This window comes from Gossypium hirsutum, chromosome D03, assembly GCF_007990345.1.
Source record: "Gossypium hirsutum isolate 1008001.06 chromosome D03, Gossypium_hirsutum_v2.1, whole genome shotgun sequence".
Classification (NCBI taxonomy): Eukaryota; Viridiplantae; Streptophyta; class Magnoliopsida; order Malvales; family Malvaceae; genus Gossypium; species Gossypium hirsutum.
The window spans coordinates 52478629-52490628 of NC_053439.1; the positions used below are offsets into that span (position 1 = coordinate 52478629).

At 31.7% G+C, this 12000-nt stretch overlaps 1 protein-coding gene across 1 annotated transcript; it reads right to left on the reverse strand.

Annotated features, from left to right (window-relative positions):
• Nucleotides 1-1064: 1064 nt before the first annotated feature.
• Nucleotides 1065-4145, reverse strand: LOC107920689 (uncharacterized). The gene has a single exon (XM_016850505.2). The coding sequence runs from the start codon at nt 3843-3845 to the stop codon at nt 1404-1406; it is 2442 nt and encodes an 813-aa protein (XP_016705994.2). The 5' UTR covers nt 3846-4145; the 3' UTR covers nt 1065-1403.
• Between the last annotated feature and the right edge of the window lie 7855 nt (nt 4146-12000).

Genomic DNA, 12000 nt, shown 5'->3' on the forward strand with positions numbered 1-12000 from the left:
GCAATCATGGGGTGATGGCATTAACCAATAACATTGCATGTACATTATGAGGTTTGGAATGTTTAAAAGACAAGTTACCCCTCAAAGATGATTTGATGTGTAAAAAAAGAGGGGGGGGTGGGGGGGAACAAACCAAAGCTTAGAAAAAGACTTCCACTTCTTCCATGGTGGGACAATCTAATCTCCCCCAAAGACAAAAAACAGGAGATTTGTAAGATAAGATGGAAACAGTTAGAAGTGGTTCTCCAGCTAGAATGGTCTGGTCTTCGGTGTCCTTCTGAGGTTGCCTGTCCCACATCGCCTTTGCAGTGTCCACCCAACCGGTTCATGGGCAAACATATACTTCTTTCTGCCCAAAAGCAACCGTCTTTGGTGGTCTCTCCGGCCTGACAATATCTTAAGTCACATGCTTCGGCCAAACCAAAAGAGACATTTGGGAGTAAAAATATCATGGAAGCCCTTATACTAAGTGTGTTCAAAGAAGAAATGAAAACCTAACAAAAAATGCTTACTTGCATCACAAGTCATAGAAACTAAACACACTTTGACATACAAAAGGCAGAAACCTTATGGAATTCGGGTATCTGTTGGACTGATACGAGCGTGGTCCAGGCAAATGACCTGTCTTTGGTGCAAGAACGAACCTAAGCTTGGAACCTGTCTAAATATCACATGTAATGGACCATTAAGCAGCAAAATTTCTAGTACCAAAGACTAGAATTAGTCTTCCTCCCAATCATTTTACCATACACTCAAAAGGGCAAATGATAACGAAATCGGACATGTGTGAAATTTGTATAAACAAAGAGTGTGGATCAAGCTAAAGGAAATGAGATGATCAATCATACAAAGCACCCACAAATTTCAAATAAATATTGAAAAGAAAGAACAAGGGACCAGTTATGTTTCCATTATATCAATTATAAAAAGTTTCAGTTCATCTAAATAAAGAAAAACCTTTTTCAGACAGAAAGGTCATTTGTCTTCAAAAGATTGATTACTACATCAAATAACACACTAAAATGGCGAATCCGCCTAGACGAGGAACCACTTTTTCGCGTTCATACCAAAATAAATCTTTCCCCTTTATAGATATTACTTTGTTTAATCAAAAATGCAAAGAGGAAAAGAATTTACAAATGTTCTTCCTGTTCTTGAACTTGTATATTCAAGCAGCATTTGTGTTTCTTAATAAACAAGAAGACTTTTTTTTTTGCAAATCCAAAAGCCCCAAAATCAAGCTCAACAGTGGTGGGAAATATACAATGTTTAGTTCACAATCAGTCCCTTTTTTCCTTCCCACTTGACTCTCTTAAAATCTTCTAAAATAAGTAAAACTAGTAAAAAGAATTTCAAAAAATCCTAATTTTTTTATCAAATTTCTAAAATGGTGAAAAAAAAGGTCACACTGAGGATGTTTCAACAAGAACCTCATTTAGCACATCATCCTCATTGTTTGCTAATGCGAAAAGCTGTGCATCCTTCTCTTCGTCGCTGGAAAAATCGCGCCGCTCGAGCTTGTTATGTGCTGCGATAAATATCAACTTTTGAGCTTTTTCAATGCTTACCCTTGAATGTCCATGAGCTGCTATCCATCTTAACATGGACCAGTTGCATTTGAATCCACATGAAGTTGCGTGTAGGAATATAAGCCTAGCTGCAACTTTTCCGAGGAACTTGAACTCGGTTAGATACGTTTCCCATACGAGCCTACTGCTTTGCGGGTTAACAATTTTCATTTTCCCAGTGATGGGATCTCGCTCCTTCATTTGTACTGCTCGTGCATATACCGGATCAAGCCCTTCAGTTCTCCATTTCATAAGTTCCATAAGTGCAATATGAGCTTCTTCCGTTGATACAAGCCTGGTTATGAGCTTGTCAACATCTTTTTCTTGCTCTGGTGTCAAGCATTTGAATGGAGGAAGGTACTTTCCACTCATGTCTTTTATCAAATAAAGAGGATCGAGAATATATGCGGCGGACCAAGCTGGGTGGTAGTTCTTCTTGAACCGCCTTTCGATCACTTTCTCTACCGGACCTTCTGGAATTTGAAACTTTGAACACCATTCCTTCACTTTGGTTCTAAGTTCATCCCAAAGTGGTAAACATTGTCCAACAAGTGGTCTTTCGGTTTCAATCTCATGAGCCATTTCTTTGATCAATTTAACCAACGAATGCACCGCCTCTAAATCGTTCCAAAACCCCATATCTCGAATCATCTCCGCGACTTCCCTAGCAACTGGATCTTCCATGGATACCAACTTATACGTTTCATCGAGTAGAACCAACTGAAGTGCTTGAGAAGAGTTCAGCATATCTTCAACCATTGTGTACACCGGTCCAAATTCGTGATCACGCAAAGGCACTCTCAATAACCTAGCAATCCCACACTCCTGCAATTGATACTTTTGAAAACTACTTTGGATTTGACTGGTGCTGTTTATGAAATTTGCAACCTTCAAGGCATTCTCTGTCACTGTCTTGAACAAGGGAAGTTCCTTGGTGAAGTCCTTCATTAAACTGTTGAAACCTTGAAATTGACAAGAAAGGTTAACCATCCAATGATGCTGACTCTCTAAATTCCTTAAAGCTTTAGACTTGAATTTATCAGCAACAATCCCTGCACATTGTTGAACAGCATTCCCACAAATACCTGTTAATGTCTCCAACAAGACCTCTTCTGCATATTTAGAAGGGACTGAACCAGTAAAGAAAATTGCTTTTCTATACAAACTAGTCCCATTAGGCAAATTCACAGTCAAATTCACCAAGCTTTCTTCTCCACTAGAAAAGTTCTTAACTTTCCATCCATCAGCTGCAATTTGAAAGAACATGGCATCTCTAATCCTTGCTTCTGATTCAGCTTTCACTTCCTCGTACTTAACATCCAATCTAGACCCAACAAGCTCCCTTGTTGAAACTGGTGGTAACCCAACTTGGTTAAGAAAAGCTCTGAACTTTGGATGTTCAAGACTTGAAAATGAAACCGACCCACAACATTCATACATCCAATCAGCTAAAAAACCAACAGCACACTCAATTTGGGATTTGCTTAAAGTTGGTCCAGGTGATGCTTTAGGACTTTTTAGCTTCTTCACTCTATCTTCCAACATAGCCAAAGCACCTAAATCTTCTCTTCCACCAGACAAAACCAAATGTTGTTGTTGTGGTAACAAGTTTCCAGTTCCACCACTTGCTATCACAACCGCCCCTGGTGAGGGTGAATAAGCTAACTCCCCACAAAACCTTGATGGGTCAACAATAGCCAAAGGAGTAGCTTGATAAGAACAACCTGAACCTGAAACAGAACCAGAACCCGAAGCAACAAGGACACCACCAGCGGCTGTCACTGTAACCGAAGATGAACTTCGTTTTCTATTACTTTGTGTTGCTGTTGGAGTTGTCATCGCTGTCGGAGATGGTGAAACAGATGAAATGGGTTTAGCAAGGGAGTTAAAGTTAGGACAAGTTCCTCGCTTTAAATGTTCTGAAGCTGTTCTTGAAGGATTGGAAGCTGAGAAAACGGCGTCGCACAAAGAACACCGGAGTTTCACAGCTTTGGGAAGTCCGGTATCGGTGTTGTGAACAAGCATAGGCTCAAGATGAGCCCAATACCAAGCTCCTTTACCTTTTATTGCCTTGGTTCGAACCATGACTAACCCTTCGTATCTCTTGTGTACTGCCTTGGCAGCTAATTCATCGGCCGACACTGAGTCCGGCGGAGTAGTTGTCGTATTAGTCGTGGCAGCCATTGCAAATAAACTCGAAATGAGAAAAACAAAAACAAAGAAATTTTGGCAACGCTTCTGATTATATAAACGACAACATTTTAAGGGTTCTTGCATTTAACCGGGAAAATCCACCGGCAACGGCCGGATCTTGATTTCCCGGCGACTTTCCATGCAGTTTTTTGTTATTGAGTCTCTCTCTCTCTTTTTTTGAAATTTCAAAGTAAAAAAAGAAAGTGAGAGAGGTGAAATGGGTAGGGACGTAGGGTAAGGTAAGAGAAGAAAAAAAATAAAGAGAAAGAATACGAGGGAAACAGAGAGAGAATTATACAACCACGCGCTTCAACGCGCCGTCGAGATGAGCGTGGGGAACAAGTGAAAGAAGGGATAGATGTTGATGTCTTGATGTAAATTGGTGTAATGAAAGTAACACCAAAGTCCAAACGTACGAAAACATTTACTATCTGACACTGGTTGTCACCAACAGGTGATTGGAGAGTATACTTCACGCGCTTTAAAAGGGTTCTAGTTTTGGTATCACTTTCATGTTTTTCATCCCCCTTTTTTTTTTTTTTTTTTTCTTTTTTGTGTTGTTGGGGTCTTGTTTGTCCTTGTCTTCTTTTTTATTTTATTTTATTTTTGATAATTTTCATATTATTTGAAAAATAAATAAATATTTCTTTCTTTCTTTTTGGGCAAACAAAGTATAGCAGTATTGAGTTAAAATGGGTTTCCTTTTATTACCTGTTGGTGTTGATGTATGTGTTTTTTTTATTACAGAATATGGACATAAAAAGGGTAACCTAGGAATTTAATGAATTTTTTTTTCCCTAATTTCAACCATTTTTCCTTCTTGGTTTTGGACAGTGTTGACCAAAGTTAACCAAAACTTGGCCTTGAAAAAGTTCCACCAAACACCCTACCCCTATATAATCAAGCTTTGGTATTTTTCACTTTTCATTTTTCTTTATTTTAAATAATTTATTATAAAATTTAACGAATTGTATTTTTTAATTATTTTTCGTCATATTATTACATGTTATGATAATATTGCATCGTGATAATCGATGAGTGTTTTGTGTAGTAGTAAGATATATTTCATTATCAAAGAGTATTCAAGCTTAAATCTTTGAGATGATAATGTTAATTGAAACACCCATGAACCTTGAAATGTTTAGTCATAGTTTGGTAATCGAAATGAGAACAATTGGGATGTCGATTCAAAACAAGAGGTTGTATTATTTGACTGAACATTTTGGGTTCAGTTAAAATGATTTTACATTGACACTAAATATTTGTTGGATTAAGAATCAGTCGAGATATCAATCCGAAGAGAGGTAAAAACTATTGACCTATGAATCGGTACGAATCAGTTGAACTAGGCTGAAAAAAATAATTGAACCAAATTTTATTTGATTTAAACCAGATAATCCAATCAAATCGATGGATACAACCACCAATTTTCAAAAATATTGTTTAAAATTCAAAATTCAAAATAATGTAGCAAGTAATTATGGTTTTATTTATATTTAATTTCAAAACACATGGGTTACTAATTAATTCCTCATCATACACTCATGACTGAAATTTAATGGGAAAATTAAATTTGATTTGATTTTGATGGGAGGCTCCCTTCATTTATCAATGAAAAAGGAAACTACTTAAAAGGTAAATTGATTAAAATGGAACAAAAGAATTAAGAATTTCAAATTAGCTATTTAATCACATCAATAACCTTTTTTACTTTCTTTTTCAACTTAAATTTTTGTAATAAAGCTAAATCATGGCACAAATACATTAAGTGATGTCATCATAGACACAATCATGCATTTCAGATTGTAATCTAAAAATAAATCAATATTTGTATATTCTTTTTCTTTTTCCATGTACAAAATACCCCCAATTGGATTATTTATACTCAAGGAACGAAATTTTTGGAAGATTTGTCATCTAGGGACCGGTTTGAGAAATCTTTATTTTTATATTGTAAAATTTAATAATAAAGGAGTCATGTTGTATATTTTATAATCTTTAAAGGATTAATGTTAACGATTTACTTCTTTTTTTAAAAAAAATTAGTTGTTAAAAAAGTTTAAATATGTCAAAAGTTTTTGTACTTTTGTGAATTTTTTAAAATTTAATCATTGTATTAATTTTAAGACATTGAATTTTTATACTTTTTTGAAATTTAACATCATTGGCCCAATTGTTAATATTGCCTATTTTGCGATTAATGAGGTTGAATCGAGACAAAAATGGTAAGTTGGCAAGGAAAAAGATGACAACTTTTTTTTTTTTAATTTCCAAAAATATGTTGTTTTGAGTTTAGTTCTTAGAATGTGTTGGTATAAGACAAAATTTAAGCCTTAACGTTTATTCATTTTGTCACTTGAGTCTTAATTCAATGTTCTTCTTTTGATCACTTTGGCTATCTACCTTCAAATTTTAGCTAATTTACATATTTTAATGAAAAAGTTTATGAATTTGTTAAAATTTTAACATCATTAACATGGTAGAATGCATAATAGTTTTACATGTTCTGTTTTTAAATGATTTTACATGAGTTTTTTTTTTTTAATTTTATGAAGTACATGCGAACCGCCATACTCGTTCCCATGTCCGTGCTATTATAATTTCAACATTCCAATCAATTTTTCATCTAAAAAAGATAATTTAACCAAATTTTAAAACTTGAAAGGCAAAGTAATAAAGAAACGAGTTAAGGCCAAAGTGTATTAAAAGCTAAATTTGTTATCATAATATTCTTTATTAGGATTTAAGTGACCAAGATTTCCGAACCCCTCGAGATTTTTCTAATATCACTTGATCATGCCAATCTCATTAACCAAAAAAAGTTATTAAACCCGAAAAAATTTAAAATAAATAACTCAACATCTTACATTTAAAATGTAAAAAATAAATTTTAAATTTGGCAAGAATATATATATGTCCTTATAGCATATTTAAACCTAAAAAGATGCCAAAGTTTCATTAAGATTTCTAGATCAAGTAAATTTAAAGTTTGAGGTAAAAAAAAAAGAAAAAGAAAAATCTAAGTTAAAATTTCTTTCCAAACATGAAAATTTTTTCCCTAATGTATTGTGATTAGTGTGGGGGAGGAGATTAAGTAAGAAAACATATCTTTTTAAAACAAAGGTTGTTACTAATTAAACCCTAAATTAATGGGAAAGGGCTAAGATTAAATTGTTAAAATGAAGTTTAGTTGGTCCTTAAATGGAGCAAGCTGTTTTTTATATAAAAAGACATTAATTAGGAGAAGGAAAAGGTCAATTTTTATTTCCATTGAAACAATAAAACCATATGTCACCCAACTGTCATCCACCTTTTTTCAATTTTGAATTCTTTACAATTTTTAGATACCATAATTTAATTGGTAGTTTTGTTTTGGGTAAACTATACTTATGGTCCCTCTAAAAATAGGGTGTGTCTTATTTTGGACACTTCAAATTCTTTTTCAATTTAGTCACTCTAAATAAGATAGCTGTGTGAATTAGTCACTGCAATTTCTTTTTCAATTCTTTTTAAATGAGGCAAACTATACTTATGTCTTATTTTGCATTTTCTTTTAACGGATTGCTAATTTGGCACATTAGCATATTGAGTGATTGACACGTGACATTTTTTATTGACTTTTGATTAAAGTTTAGGGACTTTCCTATAATTAGTCCAAATCTTTTTCTCCTTAAACTTTAGTCAAAAGTTAACAATCGAGCAATGTGTCACGTCAACAATCCGTTAAAGGAAAATAGAAATTTCAATGACAATGACTAATTCACACAATTATCTTATTTGGAGTGATAAATTGAGAGAAAAATTAAAGTGACCAAAATAGGACAGACAAGTAGTTTACCCTTTTGTTTTTTATATAATAAAAATGACAGCATAATTAATTTTCTAAATGATCAAATTTATTCATGAAAAAAAAATGTGGAAACTAGGGGGAAAAAGTGTTGGATTTTTTTAGTTAATAAAAATAGGGTTAGTATTGAATACAGTATTCACATGCAATATTAAGATGATGTATGTATTAAAATTATTTATTTTAAAAGACACGTGTCCTTATTTTAACGATATTTGTAAAATGAAATTTCTTTTCACCAGTTAAATAATAGTTTTTTTTTAAATATTTAATTTTTTAACCTTTAGTTCCTCAAACTTTTAAAGATTGAAATTAGTATATGATGAAATTATATTTTGGCCCATTAAAAATGAAAATTTATGTTTAATTCCTTCAAAATAGTGAAATTATAAGTCCATAAACGATAAAATTATAATTTAATTCTGACCTCACTTTACTTTTGGAGTCTAAAAATTAGTCTTAAATAATTTCCTAAAAAAATGGTTCAAAAGTGGTCGTTTTCAAAACTTTTATTCTTTGTTTGGAGGTATTTGTCCTTTGTTCACTATCTTTCCAACAAAAAGGGAAATATTATCAATTTTTCCATCTATAAATAAATTAAGTTGTATGTGTGGGGTGTTTTCAATATTGACTTGTTATTAATGGAGAAAACCTCCTCAGTAGTTAGCAGATTTGGTGACACTTTCACATGTTTTCTATCTACTTTTGGTTGTAATTTGTTAATGTATTAACCAATGGAATAATAAATATAATTTCTTTTCTAAATCATTGGAAATCCATTTATGTAAAAATATCCATTTTTAATTTTTTTTAAGTATTCGATAAAAGTAAAATTTTCATTACAATCAACTATGCATCTTTATTATTGTTATATCCTTATTTCAGCATGACATGTGACAAGTTGTTGGACAGTCCGTAAATGATCTTCTATCAGGAACGGTCTACATACAACCCTTAATAAGGAGCCATTCGTATCAACCATTTGTATGGGGCAGCCTTGAGACAACTTGCTACGCACCTCTTGTACAACACCAAGGAAGAGAATGTCAAAGCATAACCACGCATTACACTCCATGAAGACAACTGGCCTTAATTACTCTACCATCTGACCAACACGCACAACCATGCAGGACACTATACTGTCGCCTACATGACACTATAAGACAGGAGGTAACCCCCTATATAAGCTTGAGTGCACGAGAGACCAATGGTTGACTCATTTTCCCCTAAAAAACCCTACACAACAACCCCAACAATCTTTCTTCTTCTCCTTACTCCGGCTCTTCGCCTGTTACAGATAAATTTGTACTTCTCTCCACCGTCATCTCCTCCTTATTGGTGACTTGCATTAACAATTATCTTCTTTTTATTTTTTATATAATGATCATGTTTTGAGTATTATATTTATAGAAATTTTGATATAAAATATTTTTAATATATAAATTTTAAAATAATATTGTATTCTTGACATTTATATCATATTTTTAATCCTATTTCATTTTCTTTCTCATGTTTATAACTATGAAATATAAAGCATGCTTTAAAAACCAGGGAGAATAATAGTACTGAAAAAAAAAAGGACAAAGCTTAGGGGTAAGACCCTTTGTTTCCTTAATTAAATGGTGTAATTGCACTTTTAATACATCTTAAAAACTAATAGTTCAATTTAATCTTTCTAATTTTGGGTAAATGAAAAAAAAATATTTTTACTCCTCCAAAAAATTAATAATTTAATTGAAATCATTTTAACTTTAACCCTTTCAAAATTTCTTATTTTTATATTAACCCAACATAAAAACCATTAGCAACTCATCTATTTATTGGACAAAAAGTCAAAAGAAAAAAACAACACATTGTTGATCGAATCCATCTACATAAAAAGAAAATTAATTAATGATGGCATTATTTACCCATCAACTCAAACTTAGCAGTGTTCTTACACGTTCATACTTGATGTTCTTAGCTACTACCAAACCCCACTACTACATTAATGTTCAACAAATGCAAAATACAATGTTTGAAGCACAGATTATCATTATGTTTGGCCTCAATTCTTTTAAAATTAATCATGATTATTCTGTCTATTTTCTTTTTCCTTTTGACATCAATTTCAACTTTGAACTACATACATATAGGTCTTGATGTAGCCTTTGTCATTTCATTTAGCTTTCTATATGGAGCCATTTTTTGGGTTTTAAATGTGCATATTTTTGCTTTACAAGTATATATATGAATAATTAATGTAATAAAAGAATTTTACAAGATAATTTAGGATTAGGGGTGGTATTGTTTTTTTAGACACTTAAAGTTTACAATGTTATGTTTAGTAAAATTTTTATTTTGACCCCTCAAAAATTTATACTTCAATTTTAATCCCTCGCTATAAAATTTTCGACTACCCTTATTTAGGATGTGATTTATTTTTTAAATTTCACTAATTGTTTATAAAATAATTATCCTATATATATATTGTTGATATTGGATATTAGCAAGGGCAAGACAAGGAAGAGATAGTAATAGAGATAAGAAAGTCGAATCACTTGTGGTAAGCGAAAAGCTAGTGTAAACAAGGAGAGAAAAGGTGGAAGGAGAAAATAAGGGAAATAGTGAGCTAGGTATGCTACTAGGGTTGCTAAAAGGAGTCGATCTCTCATTCATCGCGCCTTGGGGTATTTATAGGTAGGGAGTCTCCTCTCCAATTATATCACAACACCAACAATCTCGATGTATGGCAAACGTGTGGTTGGCCGAGTGGCAAGGTTGTTATATGCTGGTTGTTGGCAAGTGTAGGACGGCTTTTACATTCCCTTTGCTTAGTTGGTCTTATTTTGATGAGTGTGTACTCACTAACCGTAGGTAGTTTAATAGGGGATCCACTATTAACAAGTGATCTTCTCGTGAAGCATGCAGATGGTTGCCACTGGAATGAGATGAAGGGCCATTCATGAGTATTTCTTAAACAGATTATTGTGATGCCATGTGTCCGAGTTGGGTAGGGGTATAACATATATGTTCTTTTTATGGGAAAAATGGGTATAATTGCTATCTTATTTTGAAAATGTCAAAACTTTCCTCATCAATTGCTTTTCAATGGGTTTTAGTATAAATTAGCAAAATTCAAAAAAGTCCAAAGTTTTATGTTTTCCCCCTCCAAATTTTGCATTGTAGGGATGTCACCCATAAATTTTATTTTATTTTTTATTTTTTTTTCCTTTTAATGTTTGACTCGTTATTGAATTATGAAAAATCAGCATCATACTCCGTATTATAAATTTAAATTCAAAACCTTATATTTTATTTAAAAGGAATTAAATACAATATCTTATATACATTTTTCTTTTTAGCCCTTGCTGAAAATGAAGAAGTAAACATCTTAGTCTATAATAAATATTTTATGAAACCATTATTTCATGTCAACATACATTATTTTCATCTAAATCATGCCTTGTAGTCAATTTTGAAGAAAAAAAATAAGTATTTATAAAATATTACATTTAACAATTAAATAATATTTATTTACTTTAGCATCTTTATTCTGGGTAAAAGTACCAAAACTCCCTATATTATATTCTAGATTGTATTTTAGTTTTTTTATTGAAAAAATAGACAAATTAATCCATGTACGTCAAATGAGTGAGCAAAATAGTCTTTCTGTTAAATTGTATCGTTAAATGTTTGTTTTGGTGTTTATATATAAGGTATAATAACAAATTTAACCCTCAACCTTTACACATTTATTCAATTTGGACCATACTCTTTTACTGGAAGTAAATTAGAAATTTTTGAAACTAATAAGACTAAAGGGTCAAGAAGGCATTAGTAAAAAAAATAAAAATAAAAATCAATTAAGCCCTTTTAAAATTAAAAATTAGAACTTTTTAATTAAAAAATAACAATACCGACCCATTAAAAGAGTAGATGTCAATTTTTTTAAAAAATATTATAACCATTAGATTTTAATAGGTCAATATTGTTATTTTTTAATAAAATATTTATAATTTTAAAATGTTTATAACTTTTTTTAAATAACTTTTGCTTATAATTTTTATGATTTTTTAATAATTTTTAAATTTTAAATGGGCTTAATTGTTTTTATTTATTTTGCTACTAAGGCATTTTTTATCCTTTAGCCTTATTAGTTTCAAAATTTTCTAATTTACATCCAATAAAACAATAGGGGTCAAATTGAATAAATGCGTAAATGTTGAGGGCTAAATTTATTATTATACCTTATAGATAAACACCAAATTTTAGTAGAACGGTTGTATTGCTCACTCATCTAACATACATGGGGCAATTCAATTTAGGGTATAATACAATTTTTAATAAAGAGCTAAAATTCAATTTAGGGTATAATACAAGAGTTTTTGTGGTACTTCTATAGTTTATTGT

Excerpts from the sequence above, each read along its gene's own strand:
- LOC107920689 (XM_016850505.2), bottom strand. The coding sequence starts at position 3,845 with ATGCAAGAACCCTTAAAATGTTGTCGTTTATATAATCAGAAGCGTTGC.